The 23,579-nt window shown below is 40.2% G+C and overlaps 1 protein-coding gene across 1 annotated transcript in view; it reads left to right on the forward strand.

Annotated features, from left to right (window-relative positions):
- Window positions 1-23,579, forward strand: part of gpr158b (G protein-coupled receptor 158b) — a 60,318-nt gene that overhangs the window by 7,726 nt on the left and 29,013 nt on the right. Inside the window, exons 3-5 of the mRNA XM_023421802.1 lie at window positions 17,294-17,396; window positions 19,672-19,883; window positions 21,145-21,213. Of these exons, the coding sequence (XP_023277570.1) occupies window positions 17,294-17,396; window positions 19,672-19,883; window positions 21,145-21,213 (384 nt within the window). The remainder of the gene's footprint in view (window positions 1-17,293; window positions 17,397-19,671; window positions 19,884-21,144; window positions 21,214-23,579) is intronic.

Here is a 23,579-nt window from a genome sequence, read left to right on the forward strand (position 1 = left end):
GGGTGGGGGGGGGCTATAGAAGGAGACACGGCAGCTCTCTGTGTTCGTTTTGATCTGTTGTGTTGTTTCTTCTGTATTGTTCCGTTTTCATAAGAAACTCTCTCCTGGCTGCTGCCTGATATAATCTGAGCTGAGCGGCTGATAGTCCTGTAGTTCCTCGGTTCAGATCTGTATTTGCTGTGTGTGTGCAGATGGTGCGTGTTGGGTCTTTCTATCATCATCGCAGTGGTGGGCAGAGACAGCCTTTTTAGCTACCAGGGCCGTCTTTGATGGAAACGCGCCGAATTAACTTCGATGTGTGTCCTGTGTGAATGTGGGTTTTTAACAGGCACATTTGTGCATCTGTAATTTCTTTTTTTTTTCTGTGGAAACATTTGCTTTTAAACTGCTTATGTGCGTTAAATAATCTTAGACTTAACCATATTTGGCGAAGCGGGAGTCAGTGATTCAGTGCCATCTTGAATCAGCAGTGTTATTTGTCTCTCGCTGTTTTAAATGTAGGAATGTGGGAAACAGGATTAAAAGTTTGAAAAACACTATAAAATTAAAACTTTATAACCATTCATTACAAATGTTTTGTTAGAGGGGACAAGTATTGACTGTGAAACTCTATGCATTCGTAATAATGTCGTTAATCTTGTCCCTGAAGATTGGATTATTTCATAGAGCAATGAAATCATCAGCTGGAACAGACTGTTTGCAGTATTCATTTAGACGTGTGGCAGCTGTTGAGTCAGTCAGTCTCAGTATTTTAAAATTCGGGGCAGTTCAGAAGAGGTTACATCTTCTGTGTGGAAACAGAGGTACCCAGATAATATTGAGGTTTTGCATCATAAAGCTATAAAACGACGAGACAGCCATGTCTCAACATCAGCGTGCTAACATGCTCCTCGTGTTTAGCATTTACACCAGTGGTTCTCAGCCTTTTTCCAACTCACAGCACACTGGAAAATCTCTTGAAAACTGAATCTCAAAAATGTTGATCTGACCCGATGACAAGACGGAGGCTAAATAATATGTTCTCCGAGCACCTTTTATTTAAATAATGATGATGAAACATTCAGGACTGAACTGAAAGCAGGGGAAGCTCAATCTTTCTTTTTTGTTTGATGGGAACAAAATCTGCCTCTTGACTCTCTTCCCTTTTAATTCTTTCAGTTGCTAACCAGCTTTCCATCTTGATGCTGCAGTTTGCCTGGATGTGATCAGGCCAGTCACATTATGTCATATATTAAAGATCATGTCTTTTTAAAACATTTAAAAACATTATTTTGTTTTTAATAATTACACATTTTCACCAAAATTATACTGTTTTACAAATGATTTGTCAAAACCTGCCCTCAGGTTGGGAACCACCGTACATGGTCAACATCTTAGTTTAGCATGTTAGCATGCTATCATTTGCTAATTAGTGCTAAACACAAAGTAGAGACTGTAGCAAATCTTATGGAAATACAATAATAATATGGAAGTAATTTAATATATTTTACTCTGAACCAAAGTGGTGGACTGAACAACAGATGGACCGGCTTTGCTCTCCACTGAGTCAGTGCGGCTAAAACACATTTAAAAAAGCCTTGTCTCCTTTAACTCATTATGTGCCGAGACATGAGAGTTTACAGTTTGCTGATGGTGTTTGTGTTTGTTTCTCCACACCGTCAATTCAATCACTGTTATATAAATAGAGGTGAGAAAGAAATCACAGTAGGTGACAAAGAGTTGTCATAATCTTCAAAGGCAAATATAAACAGCAAACTTTCAAACAGTTTTAATGCTGCTAAATATGTGGAAATGCAAATGTTGAGTTAATGTTATCACATGGACTAGTCTGAATATGGCTGATAAAAAATATACCGTTAACGTGTCTGTTTCAGCATATCACAGCGCTGTATAAATTTTAGATTTTGTTTTAAATTTTGGATGTGAAATGTCTTGTTTCTTCTTTCCCATCAAGTGTTATTTTTGTGCCGTTTCTCTCTCGGTGCTTCAGTCTTTTCATTTCTTTTCCCAGCTTGTTGCGAGGCCTACTTGATGTAATCAATTGCATATTGCTGTTGTTCAGCTAGCCCATTACCCACGCTTTGGTTTAGTCCTCTTGGGACTTTACATCAATTTTCTCGTTCTAATCAAAGTCTGAGAACCGTGCTGTCAGAAGCTTCCAGAAAAAATGATTCGGTTGCTGAGACATAATGTCAGTGCACCACACACATGATACGACATTTCAACAGGACTTTATTAAAAAGAAAGAAAGTATTTTTAGCTTCTTATCACAGACCAAATGGGAAAAAATGTTGTATTTTCGTTCCAGTAAAAAAACAGTTCATTTCTGAATCTCACTAAGTGTGATGTTTGGGAAATGAGCTGTGGAAAGTCAGTGTGAGGCTCATTGCTTTCCTCATCGAGTACAAACACACCCCGAGGCTGCGTCTCAGAGAGAAAGATAATAATAAGACAGTCACTAGTAATGTGACAATGCATCATGTGTTCTGCAGTGTGCAGGTAGCATTACCACAACAGTCCCTTCTCATTGTCACTGTGAGTAATGCTTCAGTCGTTTTGTAGCAGAATAAGAGTTTTTGCGACGTGTCCTCTTTTTTCTTAAAGAAGCACAGCTGGTAATTTATCCCTCAACCTTAATATTTCCTGTTGTGAACAACGCAGCAAACTGTAAACTCAAAACTGTAAACAGTTGCTCATCAGCAGAAACGTAGCAACATCAGACAATCACAGTCTGCGGTTCCCTGATGGTGGAACAAGCTACTGAGTCAGAGCGGAGGCGCCCGACTCATCTCCTCCGAGAGCAGCTCCTCCCCCGACGCCTCCGACACACTGACATGCCCGACTAGTACTCAACACTTCTCTGCCTGACCTCACCTGTAAATCGCTTTAGATGAAAGGATCTGCCAAATGAGTAAATGTAAATGTAAACATGAGCGTTACCACATGACAAATATAAGCCAAATATTTACTTCTACTTTCACTTTTATTTTGGTCTCCGCCAGCTACCAAGAAAACACCCAACTCTTTAGCGAGTAGCTCCTCGTCGCTCACTAGCTAGCATCAGTTGCTCACTTTGTCTTTTGCTTTGCAGCAGCTATAGTTTCAGCTGTGCCGCTCAAATAGCTTTTTTTGTATAGCTTTTATTATAGTCATTTATACTGTTGAAAGAAGGGAGAGTAGGTGGTATCCTTTTGGTGTTGATTGGAGGCAACAATCTGCAGGTTAGCACTTGCTACTGTTATTAGGTGAAAACGAGTCGCCTGCTGGTGACCAACAGTCAGGGTCAGTGTTGGGGCCTAATGGCTTTTGTAGCTGTATTACTGTAGAAGATTGTAGTGATTGTTGATGGCCTGTACTGCACGGTATGTGTCGGCTACAACATGTAAACAATTATTGGTTTTGCGAGTTGATTTCGCTTCATAACACTATGTTGTAGGCAAAAACCAAGACACACAGCCTCGGTTTTATGTCACCTCATTAAGACAGCAGCTTAATGAGGTGCTGGTCGGGAGGCTCAGGAAGATTCCCAGTGGGCCAGGCCGGTTGTCGGGCCATGGCTGACAGGGCCGGTAAACACAATGATTTTATAAATAGATCATCACATCACATTAGGTTCTTCAAATAAACGACTACTGTGAGTACGTTAATGACTTGTATTCAACATCAACTTAATGTGACAGCTTTTAGCAGTAGGCTAATGGGCTGGTGGCTCAATGTGGAGAAAGTAAATAAATAGAGAGAGAGAGAGAGAGAGAGAGAGAGAGAGAGAGACGTCTGCCTCCCCAGTTTGGTTTGCTCTCTCGGCTCCATCCACCTGCACACCATTTAGGTTTATATCTGTTGTTTACACTCTGCTGCTTTACATGAATAACAGTTATAAAAAATCTCAGGGAAAAAGAAATCTGAATTCTTCAAACAGTCAAACAGTGAAAGGAGGAGCAGAGCAGCAGAGATCGGTTCAGTTTTACAGAAGAAGCAGTAGGTAGAGGAACAAAAGGAAATCTAGTCTGAGTTCATTCAGCCGGATCATGTTGTACAGCTTCATTTCCTGCTCTTGTTTCAACAGAAATCCTGACATGCTGAATGATGTACTCGTCCGTGTCGTGTGATTAGCTCAGGGCCAAAGACGTTTATCACAGAAAGACGAATGTAAGGGAGAAAAACTATTCAAATTAAAACATGTTTGTATTTGCTGCTATAATGTTCAGTCTCATTCAGTCTCACCCCGTATAATTCTTTATATTATCTAAGCTTAAAACATCTCCTTCGTTCTGGCTGCCCCACAGCTTCTCAGGTGGCCTACAGTGGGTTTATTAGAGCCAGCTCTAAAACCTCACACTTTGGGAGGTGGAAGCAAAAGTTTTGGTGACACAAAGTTCTTAAGATGTTAAAACACTCGGACATGCAGTGTTGGGTGTGTATTTGAGCCATTGTTAATATTAAACAGTATATATATATATATATATATATTGATTACTGCATCTTTGAGTGATTAAATGAACTTAAGTAATCAGAAAATAAAGTTGATTTTTAACCCTTTAACTAGGAGTTGTGTTTTAAATCTTGCTGTATAAAGTTGAGTATTGTTCTGTTCAGGTTCAAGAGCTTCTTCTTCTTTGTCTGTTTTCTTTTTTTTTGGTCTGCCCAGATACAGCGAGGTTGTGGAGGTAGGTAGGATGTGTCACCATGAACCAAATACAAGACTTCATGCATTATGGATAGTCAGTCGTAGGGGAAGCATCTTACATAAGGAGCCACTGCTTATATAATTAGACGAGGATTTGAGAATGATTAGTGTGGGTGATTTGTGACTGGATTCATCTGAGAAGGTTTTTGAGTTTTTTCTTCTTTTTTTTTCTCTGTCTTTGTGTGTACTTTTTAAATGTAAGTAGGCATCACTGCAATGTGTTTACATATGCATGCCTGTATATATATATATATATGTGAGTGTGTGTGTGTGTGTGTGTGTGTGTGTGTGTGTGTGTGTGTGTGTGTTCTCTCTCTGCCTGGTCCTGTGAAACGTGCCGCTGGAGATGAAGGGCTTCAAAGGCAGAGCTCTGCTAATGAGTGTAAACTGCTGTGACAGCCAAGTAGGGTTACCCCCTCTGTCTCTCCTCCTGCTTTCTCTGCTCGAGCAGCCGCACTTCCTCCTCTTGCTGCTGCTCTTTTCCACACTCTCTGTTTCCATGGCTATTCGAACTCTCCCAAATTTTCCCTCCGTCCTCTTTATCTTTGGCTATTACCCCCTCCTCATCTCACTTGTTTTCCATCCTTTTCCTTTTCTGACACCCCTGCATGTTATCCCCGTCTTCATTCTCCTGAAGCCAATTAACTCCTCTGAGGAAAGACAAGCCACAAATTATCCCACCATCTGTCAACATGTCATTCTCTGCTTTTGCCAACCTAACCCATTATATTATCATGTGAAGTGGCCAATTCATAAATGAGAAAAACGTATCAGTTATTTTTGTTTTTACTGCTTTATATGCTTCAGCAACATCCTCGCCTGAATAAATTGGTGACCTTGCGTGTTCTCGTTCCAGTGTACACACCTAATTTATGGATTTACCTTTATGTAGACATGGGACGGCACAGTCTGACTCGGAAGAAGCAGTGATACCATTATTTCCTGCTGCAGCTTAGCTACTGTTTTATAGTGATGTGTGAGTCTCATCTGAAAAATTAATCACCTGGACACATGTGGCCCTTCTGTGCTCTGCTGCTGGAAACCAGAGCGGCTCTCGGGGCGGTGTGGGCGCGGGGAGGAGGGAAATAAATATAAATATAGTTTATTGCCTTACTCTGTGTTTCCTTTTTTATTTTATTTTTTGCAGTTCTTATCATCTCTGGCACATTGCCGGGAAAGAGGATTTAAGCTTCAGAAGTCTTAAAGTCGTATAAATACTGTATGGAAGGAAAGGGATACCCAGTTAAATAAGACATTGTGTAGTAGTAAAGGATATTTAGATAAAAGGAATATCTTGGATTGGAGTTTCTTCTAACGTTCGTTAAACTGTATTTGTCAGGAAAGCAGACACTCACATGATCTGTTTTTACCTGCCTTATCTCTAGCTGGTAAGAAAAGGTGACATGAGGAGCAGAGGAGGCAGGAAAAAAACCTGTCTTTTCCTCTTTCACTCTCCTCTTTCTGTTTTGTTCTGCCAGCATCTCTCCGTCTCTCCTCAGGGGAGTTTCAAGCTCTCCAGCTACAGCTGGGTTGAAATGTTTCAAGACTTCGAGCATCTATACACCAGTTGGCAATGCGTGTGTGTGTGTGTGTGTGTGTGTGTGTGTGTATGTGTGTGTATGTTTAAGTAGTATAATTTTTTTCTCTTTGCAACATCAAAGAGACCATTAGCGTTTGCATCCAAAGCCACATTTCTAAAAAGTTCAAACCGAGGTAAAATCAACCCTCGGTTTAATGAAGCGAGCTTCACTGTACAGCTGTGAAAATGTAAGCGGCTTTCTGTACAACTCTATATTCAGAAATGTATTTCTCTGCCACGGCCTGCGGGGAACATACATAACAGGGCCATGAATTCACAGGCATGTCCCGCACCGCACCATCAAAACGTACAGTCTTCTTCAATGATCCTACACACCTCCGTTACTGTTACACTAAGAGGTTTCTTTCCAAATGGGCCCACTCGTGCAGAACAGGTCTTACATATGAAATCGTCCAGGATCTGTAACTTATGTTGTGATACACTTTTCTTTTTGCATGCAGCCGTCTTAGTGGTTCTTCTTCTGTTGTACATTTTGTGCGCAGACTGTGACAAGAAGGTGTGGCGAATGGGAACTCAAGCAAAGTCCATGTTAACAAATGGAGAATGATTTGTTAAAAGAATTAGCGGGTTAGAGTGGGAGAAACATGTTTTGGATACAGTTGTAATGAAAGCGGATTAGCTGCTTTGGTCACATTATTCACCATAATGATTTTATTGTGGGGCCATTTTCCCACAGAATGAAAATCATATCAAATAATAAAAAATAAAAAAAGCCACACACAGACAAACCACACACACATTTAAAATATGTACCTCTACTCAACACAGGTGCACTGACCGTGAACACTTTATATTAAAAAGGGATTTTTGCAATATCCTTCCATTCTTTAATAAAACATTCAGTGGGAAGGTTTCGGTCTCGGCTGTAGGGCTTTTTATTCTCAGTAAATCACTCAAAGTTTACAGGCTCCGACTCTGACAGTGACAGTAATCTTTTCAGCAACATAACAAGTTGAAACCACAATACTGTGTTTATGAATTGTATTTCTATTCTTAGAAGACAAGAAGTTATTGATTTGGTTTTAAATGTGACACTGGCTCATGACATAACAGAAACAACCTATTTTGAATGACATGAATTAATTTTAAAGGGGACTTTCACCAATTTAACGCGGCGATTTTATCATGGCGACTCCGCTGCATCATCGAAAACACTCTCACACATTACTGTCTCTGCAACCTTTTTTTCTGTCTTTCAGCGCGAGTGCAATGCATGATGGTATATATTGCTTGGTTAGTGACCATCAGGTGAACACTGCTTTTCATGATGCAGTCCACTATGATAATTCTCACTTTACATTCGGCGACATTACAACAAAATGGCGAACTCATTATATAGTGGACTATATACGGAGTAGTGATTTACTGTCGGACACAGCCATGGTTAATGAAATGATTCTATCAAGTTGCATCATGGGAAGGGTAAGATCCAGTGTTTTTGGATTCAATCCTCTTTGTCTCGGTTGCTCTCTATCAGCAACAGCATGAGCCTCCCCCCAAGTTAAGTTAGTCTTGGCGAACTCATCTCAGCTCAGCTCCAGGTTGTATTTTTTGGTGTTCCAGGTTTTCTGTGGCCTGGAGGAACCCGTCTCATTGCAGCCTTTGGGATGTGATCTGACACTGTTGGAAACACATGGCACAACCATCGCCGTTCCCTCTCCCTTATTTTGGCGTTGATGTTCTTGTCTTCGGTTTTTCTGAGTAACTCCGAAGGAGGTGATCTTGTTCCGAACAGCTTTGGTTTCCCGCCAGGATTCAGAACCACACATGGATGGATATTGACACACGCTGCTTTCAGGCTGTGTTGCTTGGATGTCCAGATGTTGCAGAGTTAGGAAAACACCCTCTTGGCTTTACCCAAATCTTGCCTTCAAGTCCTTCTGTCTCCTGCTGTCCTTGCCGATAAGGCTGATAACACCATTTAGTCAAACTGTGTTCTGGAGATGTTTTATTAATGTGGTTTTGGAGCTTGACCCAAAACAATAACTATAACGCAGGATATCTCTCCCTCTGCTCTTTCTTCCCCCTGCCTCATGCAAAGCCCCAGACTTACAAGTTACTAGGAAATTGCTACAAAATATACCACTAATAAATATATCTCATAAAGTCTTTTACGCTGCACTCTTACTATTACTTAACCCAAACAATATGCAATTATATTTATTACCAATAAAAACACAAAATATTTGCAATGTAGGTAACACTCCTCTGCTCTGCAGCACATTCTGGCAAGTCCAGCATATTTCTTTGATCTTTAATTAGGCTGATGACGCATGCATGATAGCATGCAGTGAGGAAGGCGAGCGCAAGGACAAGGATGCATATAGTATGGAGAGGATGACGAGATTGGGAGGGAGGGATGGGGAGTGACAGCAGAGAGGGACAGTCGTCGGGGAGAATTCATCCTCCACAGAGAAACACCATTCACTCTCTAATCTGTTGCCTGCAGCTCAGCGGCTGCCACAGCAAAATGTAAGAGCCTGTCAAGTCGGCAGCAGCAGTTGGATCTTAATTGAGTGAGGCCTCCCAGTCGAGTCCATGCAGGGAGCTGGAGACCACCCACCCAGATGTCTGTGTGGGGAAACTGAGGGTTCATCTCATAAGTCTTAAAATGCCGAGTGAGACTTCCATATCACTCCTGACACATTTCCTGAGGCTGCACAGCCGATCGGTGGTAACGTTTTCAACATTTTGCCCCCTTAAGAAAATGGAATATAAATCAGAGCCCCGAATTTGTGAGTTTACAGTCTCATCACCTCTGTTCTCTCAGCTCATGTCCTTTAAGGATACAGGGAAACTAACAGCAGCACTCAGCTCAGCCTCACCTGATGACTCCTTCTCTAGTCACAGCACTGTAACCACAACAAACCACCAATCGATAACCAGCTATATATCTCAGTTTTTTCCCTCTTAAATTGATGTAGAAATTCCAGACAGGCTGAAGTCCAAGGTCTCGTCTCCTCAGACATCCACCGTTTCAGTCGTTGGTCGTCTTGTGAAGCAGCAGCAGGCAGATTCCCTTCCCAAGAGACAGAGTAATTGTAATGCTTTTAGGGTTTAATGCTTTCAGTGTATTTATAGATCTCTGAGGGACGCAGAGTGCTCTCTCTCTCTCTCTGCCTCTTTTTCGCTCTTGCCAACTCCCATCTTGGTGTCGTGTTCACAGCTTTTTATCAAATTACATGGTGAGAAAACTGAAACAGGTACCACAGGCTGCAGTCCAAACATGAGGGGACCTCTATTTGAAAGTTACAGATAATTGATTTTTAGGTTGAAAACACTTCAGAATGTGTTTTTTTTTTCATGAGCATGTGAAGTATGTTTTACACTTTGTGTGATAGTACCAGTTGATATTGTTATGTGGTGTTCTGTTGAGGGTTATAATAAAAGCTGTGATTTTGTACTTGTTAGGCAGATGAACAGTCCTAAGCTGTGCACCTGCGCCGCTATGCTATTCTTTGTTGTTTTGATATTTCAGTATTTGCATAGTTTAAAGGGCAGTTTAAAATGTGTTTTAAATGGTAGATGGACTGCACTCACACATACATACATACATACATACATCACACCCATCCGTCACATACAGTGATGGAGCCATCAGAGGCAATTTGGGGTTCAGTATCTTGCCCAAGGACATTTCAATATGTGGACTGGAGGAGCCAGGGATCGAACTACAGACCTTCTGATTACTGCTCTAGCTCCAGAGCAGAAACACACTAGGCAGAATGCAAATATAGGTTTTGACTTGGTCTTGTTTCTGCAGAAAAGGGTCATTTCAAGCTTAGCCACAGTGGATCAAATCAAAGAATCAAATAACAACAGCTTCTTTCATCCCAGAAAGTGGGGTGTGACTCAGATCGGATATATCTTGAGGTTCTTGAGCTAGCGGGCGAGCTAGCTGTTTTTGTTTGCTCACAAATGCATGACTGAAAGCTGTTCACCTTCCAAGGGCACTATTTTTATGCTGCACAAAGCAGCTGCAAAGCAATTTTCATCTGGGTTTGTTGTGAGATGGTTAAATGTTGCAAGTAAACCCTAATGCACTACACACGCTAGTGAAAGAATATAACCTCTCCCAAACAGACCGACTGACATTAATACAGTGTCAACAAACAAAATGGCAATAACTCTGATTTTCAAGGGACTTTTTTTTGCCCAGTTTCAGAAAAATTGTGAGTGTGAGAGTTAGGTAAATATCATCAAGGCCACTGCTACAATGGATAAATCACCACAAACTGATCCATAGCTTTGTTAAAGTATTCCAGGCTACCTTTTCCCTTGAAATTGCGTTATATGCGAGGATCAGGTCTCAGCTCTGTAATGAAACCTCCTAGCCCCAGGGTGCCCCTCTTTAAAGATAAGTCTTTCCATGATTGACAAGGCAACCTTGAACCTTGTAAGAAGAGGAATTAAAAAAGCCCACTGCTTCCAAAGTAAAGTGCAATTATAAAATACTTTCTCACGTTCAGCCTGCGGTCTGATGAAGGCGATCCATCAAACTGAGACAAGTCAAACGGCCGTTTCATAGCGCTTTCGTAGGGGCTGAGGAAAAATGAGGCTGGCCTTGCCCCTGTTAAAGTGTGTGTCTGTGTGTGTGTGTGTGTGTGTGTGTGTGTTGCTGCATGAGCATTGCTGGAAAAAGCAGCATTGGTGATAGACAACATATGGAGCAGGGCTCGGTGCTGGGTGACATTAATCCAGTGTTGATGCTTCATGTCAGCTCCTGTTTGATATACACGTTTCCTGTTATACTCATGGGGTCGGTACTTGAACTGGTTTCGGAGCAGTGTGCATGAGCACAGGTGATGTAGGTAGGTTAGTAAAAAAAAAGGTAAAAGAAGAAGAAAAGAAACAAACATTTCTCCTCCCATACAAGGCTGGAATCAGTGAGAATATTCAAACCAAATGTTCAGGTATTTATTTTACAATCTTATCTCCTGTGCTCTAAAACGCACTTGGGAAACACAAAGTACTTGTGCTGCGATCGCACAGGCAGGTTTAATAAATGCAACAATTCTGATGCACAGAGCACAATAAAGGCCAAAAATAAGCATCATGTTTCGTCTTTGCCCACCTCAGTGTCCCTGGGTATGTCTTATCTTAATGAGCCTCCGCTTCCTTTGGCGTAAGCAGAAAATAAGTTCATAACAAATGCTGGTCGTGTATGTCTGTGTCTGTACTAGAGTGAGTAAGTGGCTGTTTGGTTGTGGTCTGGCAGTTCTTCAATTTGCCATATTTGCTTTATTTATCTACTTACAGTATGTACACATATACTTACTTACTAGCTATCTATCTATCTATCTATCTATCTATCTATCTATCTATCTATCTATCTATCTATCTATCTATCTATCTATCTACAGTGGCAAGAAAAAGTATGTGAACCTTTTGGAATGTCATAGTTTTCTGAATAAATTTGTCATAAAATCTGATCTGATCTTGATCTAAGTCAGGGTATTGACAAATATAATGCGTCTAAAATAACACAAGAAAAAAAAAAAAATCAGATCTTCCATGTCTTTATTGAACACACTCATTCAACATTCAAAATGGCAGTGGAAAAAGTAAGTGAACCCTTAGAATTAATAACTGCTTAAACCCCCCCATTAGCAGCAATAACCTCAACCAGGCTCTTCCTGTAGCTCTGGATCAGAACTGCACATCGTCGAGGAGGAATTTATGCCCATTCTTCCTGCCAGAGCTGCTTAAGCTCTGCCATATTCTTTGGACGTCTCATGTCTTCAGACGTGCAGCAATGTTCTTTTTCGTAAGCAGTGGCTTCCTTCGTAGTGTCCTGCCGTAGACACCCTGCTTGTTCAATGTTTTACGTATTATAGACTCATGAACAGAAGATGTCAGCTAGTTCCAATGATGCCTTCAAATCTTTGGCTGTCATTGGGGGGTTGTTTCTTTACCTCATTGATGAGTCTTCGTTGTGCTCTTGGTGTCATTTTGACTGGGCGTCCACTTCTTGGTAGAGTAGCAACAGTCCCACAGTGTCTCCATTTGTAGATTGTTTGCCTAACTGTAGACTGGTGAATTTCTAAAGTCTTTCAAATCACTTTGTAACCCTTGCCAGCTTCATGTAAATCAACAATTCTTGATCGTAGATCCTCTGAAAGCTCTTTTTGGCGAGGCATGGCTCACATAAACGTGTTCTTCTTTTGCAAAACAAACTCTAAAAGTTTGAGTGGTTTTTATCAGTCAAAGTAGCTTTAGTCCACACCCCCGAACTCATTGTCTTAACGAGACTCCAGCTATGCTAAAACCTGACACCAATTAGCTTTTTTGAGGTCATTAATTCAAGGGTTCACATACTTTTTCCACAAGCACTATGAGGATTTTTTTGATTATTCTCAATAAAGACATGAAAGATCAAATTTTTTGTGGTATTATTTAAGACACATTATATTTGTCAATACCCTTGACTTAGATGAATATCAGATCACATTTTATGACAAATTTACTCAGAAAAACATGAAATTCCAAAAGGTTCACATACTTTTTCTTCATCTTTTCTGCCCAGCAGATGTTCCAAAGCTGGACAAAGTCCAACTCTATTCTTTCGCCCCGTGGAGGCCGAGTCCTCAACTCGCCACCTGCACATAAACATCCGAGCCAAGCCTCAGGTTCATTTTGGTTTTGGATGAATGAAAAATTTTTGAAAAGGCTTTAGCACAAATCAATGCCCCTTCCTGTGTTATGCCGACTTAATATAATTTCACAGGTATGCTTATCGCCAGAAAGGAGAAGACACATGAATAAACACTTGCTTACGCAGATTTGCTCCAGCAGGAGATGTGCTGCAGCTTGCTGTGGCTCATTTACAGTTTTTTTTAGACTTACTGGGTTTTCATTCATGTTCTGTTTGCACATCGTGATTTAATGCATGCAAAGTATATACTGAAATGCTTAACACTGATGTAAGATTTAGTAACTTAAAGCTGCATGTTGGTTGTTTTAGCACCAACACACATTTACTGTAATTTTTTGGATATTTGAACTTAAAATGCTTTTAGTCTCATGACATCATTTATCCACCTGGCTCTGAGAGGCTGAGACCGCCAGGCCTTGTCTGGACTACACACTAGTTCCTGTTTTTGTGGCAGGTTTGAAATTGTTTTTATTCAGGACTTCCCTCGGATAGAAAAGTCACCATATGCAACATGAGAATTTTCTTTATTTGCATTGATGAATTTCATTGGAACTTGTACAGACACTCCTGGTCCTCAGAGGATAGATAGATAGATAGATAGATAGATAGATAGATAGATAGATAGATAGATAGATAGATAGATAGATAGATCCTACTGACTTTAGCTGTACTTTCTTTTTAGTGTTAATAAGTAAATGTTAGCATGCTAACAAGCTAAACCAAGATGGCGATCATGGTAAACATTACCTGCTAAGCATCTGCATGTTAACATTGCCTATGTGATTATGTTAGCATGCTGATGTTAGCGTCTAACTCAAAGCACCAAAGTGCAGGTTAAACAGAGATGCTAGCGTTGTCGTCTCAGTCCTGTTTTATTATGGCTGGTAAGCTACATATATTCTACATAAAAAATTTCAGAAAGTCACTGCGAAATAAAACATAAATATTTAAAATATAAACTACTGAAATGCTGAATTACAGTAAATGGTGATGAGGAGATTGGTTTGTATTGGGCACGTTACAGTTATGGAAATGCACCAAATGCAAATGCATGAAGTCGTCTTCACATATCTAATCTTCCTTTACTGCCGTGCAGTAAATGATTTCTTTAAATGGACATATTTTACAGCTCTTCACAATTGCTGTGTGTGAACGCACAACATTATCATGGACATTGAATCACTCTAATGAAGGTCGCTGATGACAGTTATTCATGTAAAGGCCACTATCCTTGGATTTCCCTCATTATATATAGGAGATGAAAAAAGAGGCAGAAATATTTTTGAAGGACTTTTGATACAAAAAGGCTAAAACATACAAAAATGTTAGATATTTCACACATTCAGTTTATGCTTGTATTTTCTCTTCTGGCTTGTGGCTGTTAAATTTTTTATAGGTAAACCCAACATAGCTTTGAGGATGCTGTCGGACACAGTTCACATTTCAGAGCAGCCAATAGTTCATAAGAAAAATGTGAAAAAAAATCCATCAACAAGAGGTGAAGTCTCTAAGGTGTAAAACTCACATTCTTTCTTCCAAGAAGTGGAAACGTGTTTCATAACTCCCAGACCTGCTTGTCTTCAGTGGTGCAACACTGAAGCAGTTATTTACTGTATCTGTTTATTCTGTCAGCCATTTGCACTTCAGTTCAGACATTTGTACCCTCTGCAGCCCCATCCTTCGTGCCGCTGCTTCCCAGTTTAGAGATTTGAGGCTGTTTGTCAGCTTTGAAAATCAACTATCTCTGCAGAAGTTCAGCTGGCAGCTTTGGCAAGCCGAGCTCTTTCACTCAAAAAAAGATGAAGACAAAAATAGATATCATCCAAAATGACATGTTGTTGAACTACCAGTGAAATACCAAAATGTCAATGTTCACTATAAGCTGAAATAAACTTTACACCAAAACCTGGCTCAGCAGAAAATTCAATAGCAAAATATCACTTTTATATGGCAGAAGTGGAGATTTGACAGATCTGAAGAGGTGGGAGCGTTTTGTCGTTTGTGTGATCAGTTGACCAGTTCTCTGTCGCAGAAGAAATACATGTCTTTTCACGAAATTATTATTTATTATTATTATTATTATTACCTCATTCGACTTTGAAAGGAATATTTTTGAAATTTTGGGAAATGCACTTCGCTCTCAGCTAATGCACTCAGAGTTAGCTCCGTATCTTTTCTAGCATATTCTGGAGCTATTATGCTACCTTGCGCGTGAACATGAGAGTGGTATCTTAATAATCAAAACATTGTATCACACTTACATCATTCCTACACACAAACAGATGAGAAAATGTGGCAATCTACTGAGATTCATTACTGAGCTTCAGAGGTGCAGATAGTTGTAGTTTGAACTCTTTAAGAGAGCGTGGCTAGCTGTTTCCCCCTGATTCCACTTTATATGCTAAGCTAAGCTAATTGCCTCGTGGGTGTAGTTCTGTACAGACACAAGAGTTTTTTTAATCTAATTCTCAGCAGGAAGGCAAATAATAATTTTCTACAATGTAGAATTATTCCCTAAACATTGGTTGTATTTGTAATAATAGATTTATCGGTGACTGTCACTGATTCATGAAGCATAAATATAGCCCTGCTGTTCTCCGCAGCAGCTGTCCCAGAGGATATATACTGTTTTTACAGTAAGCATGCAATGTAATGCACTATTTATGAACGTTCATGTCAAATTTATTGCAGCTGTATTTTAGTAAAAGGATATGTGCATTCACATGAGTGTGTCCATACCGGTGCCTGGATGTCGTTGAGTGTGTTTCTGCCCCAGATGGTCTGTAAGCCCATGTAGCTCCCACAGTTATCAATGCAAGCTGGAATTATGCAGGCGCTCTTAAATTCTGCAAACAACCCTTAATTCTTAATTTAGATATTAATTAGTTTCCCTGTTACTTGGCAAAGCCCTGTGATTTCCCCTGACAGCAGGCATGTTCATAACTGGGGCGTCTGCTGCCTCACGCTGCAGAGGAGTATGTCGACGATGTAGGAGACTCAATAACATGATTGAAACAAGTTCATTAACTGAGACCAGACACTGCAGTGGGCCTGAGAAGGAGCGTAATCATCAGCCGGCAGTGAAAACACATAGGAACTGTATTTCATTCAGTTTGTGATATCTGTCTAATATCTGCTGGGACCCTGGATAATACTCAACTTCTTTGATTTCAGTAATATCTGTAAAACACGGCAGCCTATGTGCAGTATCTTGTATTATAAATGTTACAGCATTCTCTGTTGGTTAGCCGCATTAATCCCACTGTTAACTGCTATGAATCATCCAGATCTTGACAATAGTTTCCTACAAGATGCAAATATTTGGACGTTCCAACACTTTAAAGCTCACATTTACTCAACATGCAGAGCCAGAAGTGTTTAACTGACCGATGCTTTACTCGATCTTTACTCGATCTATTCTGGCTGATTTTCATTTGTGCATGATATAGTTGGTTTCTTTATTACTGTACCTAACGAGTGTTTTCTTTATCGATTCATTTGTGCATTATTTTGTTGAAGATGAAATCTTCAGATGTTTGATTTACTAAAATAAACAACCAGTGAATTTGGCATTTTTGCTTGAAAACTTATTTAAAGCTACAACATCAAGCTAGTGCTCCCATGAGACTGGGAGGGACACCACTAGGCCCCTCCCAGTTCTAGCTAATGCTAGCTTGAGCCCTGGATGCGATAAGAGTCGTAGACTAGAAGCGCGTTCAAATATTGATTGACAGCTCTGAGCTCCCACCCCTGACCTTGGCCTTCTCTGATTGGTCAGAAGGGTGAGACTTGCTCAGAAACTTTACAAGGAAATATCTCAGCATTGCTTCCAGACTGTTGAACAAACAGCACCTCTCTATTTCAACTAAAAAGAATTTCTAAAATGTACATACTGTAGCTTTAAATTAATGGTGATGCTGATTAATTTCTCCCAATCAACTAATCCATTAATTGATCATGTCTGTACCGACTATAATATCACTTGGTATTATCACGGTGAATGCCCGAATGTGTAACAGTGTGCGAGAAAAGCTAATTATCTGATTATATTTCTGTCAGAATTTGTTGTTGCTGTGTCTTGTGATATGTCATCCTGATATTTTATCATTTTACTCCCACTCGCTTTTGGATTCAAGAAGCACAGAAGCGCTGCGTTGGCTGAGTCACCGTGTTGGCCGATCATCCGCCTCCATCCTGTTGTCGTCATTTCCTTCACAGCTTCTCACTTCTGCCTCCACGCAACTACTTCCTGTGCTACTCCTGTTGATTACAACCAAAATAGTTTTTTTAATTATTCTTTTTTTATTATTATTAAATCTCCACACGTCTGTCTCTGCCCTTTTTCTTACAGTGCACTCCCATCGTTGGCCATGGATTTGTGTTGGACAAATACAAGTGCCAGTGCAGGAGAGGATTCTACCATCCGCGCAGAGTGGCACTCAATGGCTTTAAAAGTAGGTTACAAATCCCTCTGTGATATAAAAATACATATTGCAGCGAGCTGTCAGATCAAAACTTTGAATCTTTCAAAAGCAAGCTTTGAGGTTCTTTAAAAAAAAAAAAAAAAGATAAATAAATAACAACCTCTTTCTTGAGTTGACAGCCACACATTTTGTTTGAAATTGTTGTAATGTCTTTGAGCGTGTGTCCTGGGGCTTGTGAGGTTATGAAATGTACAGCATCAGTCAAAGGATTTTCTCTGTTCTTAGTTTGGAAATGTTTCTATTCTGAGGAGCCACAGGTGGCGTCTGAATCACAGACCTGTTGGATCGTGAGTCGCATGGGTAGAGGGAGAATACATCTTGTTGGAATAAATTTGAATAAAGGTTTAGTGACACATTAATTGACCGTTTGATAAGCCTCTCGTCCCCACAGTTATTATAGCTGCTCTCCCTACACACGTCATTGTCATTTTTAGAACAGTGGGTCTTTGATTTGAAACGGTCCCGTACAAAAGCAGGTTTCTCATTTCTAAATGACATTCATAGGTTTTGTCAGCTGAAATGACGACTGTCGCTAGGAGATTTTGTTTTTGTTGCTAGTGTCAGCCAATGCTAACGCTCGAATAAGTGTAGCTTGAAACTGCAGCTCTTCGGTTGACACTTTCATGTTTCCAGTTTAACACTTTATCACACATTAATGTGCATTATTGTAAACAAAAATGTAATTAAAACATTACATGTTTTAACATGTCCCTTAAGGTCTGGATCCTTACTACTGAAAAACAAAGTGGGTTATGTTGTATTTCTACACAGTTTTTCCTGGAGTGGAGAAATCCAAAGCTTTATACACCTGTCATCCCTTAACCCGTTTCAATGAATAATAATAACTTGAACTAAAATCTAAACATGTGCACAAAACTTCAAACTGTCTCCACTGATTTTCCTTCCTCTCATCCTTGTGAATTTCAAGTACACCCATAGCTTTACCTCCCTGCTCGTGCTTTGGGTCTGAATGCCTGTGTGCTGACACCTTGGCTGAAAGCGCTGCAGTGTCCTCGGGCTGAAAGCTTGGCCCTGATGAGTGAGATAATCAGGCAACTGCGGTGGTTTTCATCGCTGACTCCAACAATACAGAACCCCAAGGGGAATGATATGCTAAGCTGCAGCTTTATTGTAATGCAGCGTGATGAGGCCTGTAGTCAAATGGCGCAGTCTGTGAAGAGACTCATCTTCTTAACCCCGCGCAGACCCTGTCATTAAAAATCTCTGGCGCTCAGGTTGGGTCACAGTAGCTGGCGACCCCGATCCCCCCCCCCCCCCCATAACCTGTCTGTTATTCCTTATGCATCCCCTGAAAACAGACTAGGCTGCAAACAGATTTTCTATTGTTCCCTAGCAACAGGCCAAAAGGACAGATATCAAAGGGGAGAAAAGACGGAGAGAGGAAAACACAGCCTGCAATAACAAATGAATAATTTGGAAATGTGCAGTCAAACCTCATGAAAAGTGACATTTGATTTGAATGATACAATGTACGTTTGGCTGGTGATCTTTGCCTTGATATCTGTGATTACCCATTAACAAAGATAGATAGATAGATAGATAGATAGATAGATAGATAGATAGATAGATAGATAGATAGATAGATAACAACAAACTGGCACCAATTTAACTCTCATTGTGCAATACATGATCATCAAGCATCGTTTTCTAGAAGAGCTGCATAGTGAAAATGGGGGATTTATATTACAGATTGATTCCAAATCCCTTATATTTCTGGCATGTCTGTTTCTTCACGTGTAACTGATTAAATTCAGATTTCACAGGTGCCTCCGTAAGAAGAAACTCAAACTCTCAAAAGTAATCCAGGGTAAACCACAACCTAGTGTGCCACATGCTGGTGTAACAACAATTACGCCGACTGGAATGATGAAGGGAGAAGTGTCACAATATTTTATCCCCCACTCCTTCATTATTCCCTCCTCTGCTTAATTAAAGGCTGTATTCTTGTAATTATGGCCCCCAAGGCTTTGTGATTTATTGGATTGATGATTGCTACTCCTTCAAGTTGATTAACTGAGCATTTAATGAGAAGTCAGTATGTGACAGCCAAATGCAAATTAATTACAGTGATAATCCTTGAAAACACGACAGTAAATAAGATCTGTGTCCTGACTGGTGATTAGATCCAAAGTTTTCAAACTGCTGTCTTTCAACGCAACTTAAGTCTTGAATATATCCACAGATACATGTCTGGTTTTCATCTAAAGTGCTCTCACGTCCTCAGGTAAGGAGCAGGGCTCTCACAGAGACGACACCTCTGACGTGTCGAGCAAGTGCCTGCCGTGCCGCGAGGGCTGCCCCTACTGCCGCGACGACACACCCTGTCTGGTGCAGGAGGACGGCGTTCTGCGGCTCGCCGTGGCGTCCTTCCAGGGTCTGTGTATGGTGCTGGACCTGGCCAGCATGTTGGTGGTCTACCACTTCAGGAGGAACAAGGTGAGGAGGAGATCAGGGGTCAATGCCGAGGAGTTTTCGATGCAGAATGCACAAATTTCACACATGAAGATGGCTTTAATAATCATGAGGAGTGCTACTGAGCTTGTGAGAACAGTTACATAATGTCGTCTGTGGCTCTGGAGTGAAGTGTATCAGGGCAATCTTTAAACAGAAAATCTGCGTTTGAAATTGAGGGCATGGAGTTTGAAAGACTGGGCATCTTCCGGGTAAAGATGGACTAAAAGTACAATCACATTAGATTTAATCATGCATTCGTGTTTTGATGCAATCTTATTAATTATTATTTAAGCAATCTTTATTTCCCCTGTTATAAAGAGCCAATATTGAGTTGAATTATGGGAACTGTAGGAGTCAACATTTTTGGAGCTTGACCCAAATACCATAACCAAACGACATATCCAACCAAACATTATTATAGATGGAGGTAAATGATGCTTTTAAACACTGGCTCACACAGTAAATGAAGAACGCTTAGATAACTGCCCCAGATTAAACGGGTCTGTGACACACAGGTTTTGTCATTTAAAGGCCTCTGAGAGTTTTACACTGCCCTTAATTTCAGTCTGTAACTGACAGGAGTAGCAAGTCTGTCCTTAAAACTAAATTAATATTTATTTGCTCCATATCCTTTTATGAGAATTCAACCCATTTCATATTACATGCATTTCACAGAGGACACCTTCGCTGATTTGAGCGAAGTTTGTTTGATTTCTTTAATGTATATTAGACTCAACTAACATCTACCCCTCATTGAATCCTCACAGACTCACAGCAAAGTTGTTGCATAATACACACTCTGCTAATAGAATAAAGTGAAATAAATATGAGCTCCTCGCGGCGCAGGATAATTACAACCAGTCCTCGGGCAAAGTTGAGTTGAATCTTTCCCTGTGTGCTATTTATAGACATTTGTGTTGTTGCCTCAGAATCTCTCACATTTTCTAAGTTCACAAGAAATGTCCCTGGAACCCTTTGAATTTACATAAAAGACATTTAAAAAAAAAACTTCTACAAGGTAATGTGGGTAATTAAATCCAACTCAGAAAAATGCTGCAATAAAAAAATATATATATTCAACTCTTCCCTGTGTTTGTTTGGCTTTGAAAGACGCACAAATTTATTATTTGCATTTGCTGTCACCCTCCTTTCTGCACATGAGTGTAAATAAATCACCTGCTCCCTGTCACCGACTGACTGATTGATTGATTGATTGATGGTTTGTTTGTTGTTTCTCTTTCAGAGCATCCGCACATCTGGTCTCATCCTGCTGGAAGCCATCTTGTTTGGGGCTTTACTGCTCTACTTCCCAGTAAGTCTCCCTTCAGATTTACACCCACAGTTCACTCAGTCAGTCCGTTGCTCCGTCAGCTTTTGCTTCTTCACTCTAAAGTTTTTAAATCCTACACTTTACGAATACAACATAAGACCAGAAACAGACACCAACAAACACATACGACACGTGAAGAGTAAACCAGAGGTCACGGACATAAAGAAACAGATAAATCCCATCATTGCATCACAAGCTTTCCTTCTGGACAGGATGTGTTCTACATACAAGATTTGTGTTTCTGGCTTTGGATCTTGGTCAGTGCAAATCACCTCTTTACTAAGTGTCTCTTGCTTTAGTCCGTGATGAGTGTCCATGGCCCATCCAAGCCATTATCTCTGTAAACTCCCGGAAGGGCTGAGGCTGCACAGCCCATCATTATCATTATCTATCAAGTCATTGTGTTACTGCAATTTTCAATCCATGCACTTTAGCTCCCAACAAACACACAGAGCCTCATATGAATACTGAGAACATGACGTATCTTGGACTCCCTCCCTAAATGTTCTTATTTCTGGGCAAAGTTATAACAGACGTGTTAATGATCCTCTCTGTTCACAGCCGTGCCAACAGAGGTCTGACACATAAGGATTCACTCTATTCAATTTGAAGATGATCTTTCCCAGACTGTGGTGTAGTTGAAGTGACAGCTGTTCACATGGTGATTGAGACATTATAACATCATTACATAACATTGTAAGAAAAGGAGTCAATATCTCCTGAAAACATTTCTATACTCAATACTAATTCTGTCTTCTTTTGCTGTATAAACTGCACCGTTCACCAAATGTAAACACATACTACTAAAACAAGTCCTGAACTTCCTTTAAGTTAAAAAATACTTTCTCATTCATATGATGTTCTATTAAAAAGTTTGCCCTTGATCGTAATTAACTTCTCCATTAGAATCATATATAGTTTGGATTTGTGTTAGTTTCGTTGTCAGTATTTCACCTGCCGGATCACCTGACTCCAATTCCTTTTAAGTCTAACCAGTACAAATATGGCCAAGTAACATAGTCCCTTAGTATGTGATTATTTGGTTCCCTCATGTATCTTTTTTCAAGTGTACTAAGTTTTACTATTAGAGTTTTTCTTGTCACTCTTTCTTCTCTAACATTCAAACTACTTTATTATCCATCCCCAACATGTGACTGTGTGTATGTCTGTATGGATCCATATCTAAAGTGAAATACTCCTTCACTTTGACATGATATAATCATAATAATGGGCCATCCCATCTTTCTCATAATTAATTTTTACAAATGTCTCTCAATTTCATTTCCGTCATAGTTCACTTCATAGTTGTTAGCCAAAATCCTCTGGGACGTTCCATCAGGTCTTGATGTGCCTCTTCAGGAGTTTATAGATATCTTTTTTTCCCCACCCACCCTCACCAGCAGTCATGACTAACAGGGCGCATAGTGCAAGTAAATTATTTTTATTGTAATTATCTTGCAATACATAATTCATTTATAGTTAATATGTGTGCAGCTTTCTCCTCTGGATAAGTGGAAGGAGGCTGTGCCCCAGCACCACACATTAACCGGCCACTACTGGTCTTTAATATCAGCAAACGGCTTCAGAAGTGGGTTCAGAAGAGGATTCCTCCGGCTGTGCCTCCTTCTGTCTGCTGTTGTTTACTCTCTCGCTGTTCTGCTCAGAGAAAGTGACGCCACTTATTGTCATTCATTTATGTAATTTACAGGGGCAACTAAATAACTAACTAACTAACTAATGAATGTGAATACAATTCAATAAAAAGAATTTAATTAAACTAATCAGTAACGGTCGATTTCACACATAGCTTGTTTTGTTTTTGTCTTGTCTCTGCATCTTCTGGTGTCTGCCTTGTTTGCTCGGCTTAAAGGAGCTATTTGTAAGTTTTGCTACCGCTACATAGCCAACGTTAGCATTAACAGCTGTTTACTTACAAGTAGAGAAAGTTTTTTAATTCAGCATCAAACTTCATTCCTCTACTCGGCAAGAGCCGGCTCCAGTGGGAGAAAAGCAGTTCTCTTGTTGTGCTTCTATTTCTATCACTTCTGAAGTTAGCATGCTAGCCAGCTAGCTCCGGCCCGTCTCGCCACTTTCTGATACCGAGTCACTGTAGCGTCCAGTCTGCCCAGAAGAAGAAGCGTATTGCAACCTCTTGTAAACGCAACGATGACTGAAGCTCTCGTCAAGACTGGTAAGTAAACAGCTGTTAATGCTAACGTTGGCTATGTAGCAATAGCAAAACTTACAAATAGCTCCTTTAAATGCTGACTGCAGCTCTGTTGCCCCATTAATATTTCATCCCTACTGTGCACATGTATATGGATGCCCTCACAATAAAGTTCTCATCA

The sequence above is a fragment of the Seriola lalandi genome, unplaced genomic scaffold (genome assembly GCF_002814215.2).
Source record: "Seriola lalandi dorsalis isolate HSWRI2012SDOR001 ecotype SW California unplaced genomic scaffold, Sedor1 jcf7180002054677, whole genome shotgun sequence".
Lineage (NCBI taxonomy): Eukaryota > Metazoa > Chordata > Actinopteri > Carangiformes > Carangidae > Seriola > Seriola lalandi.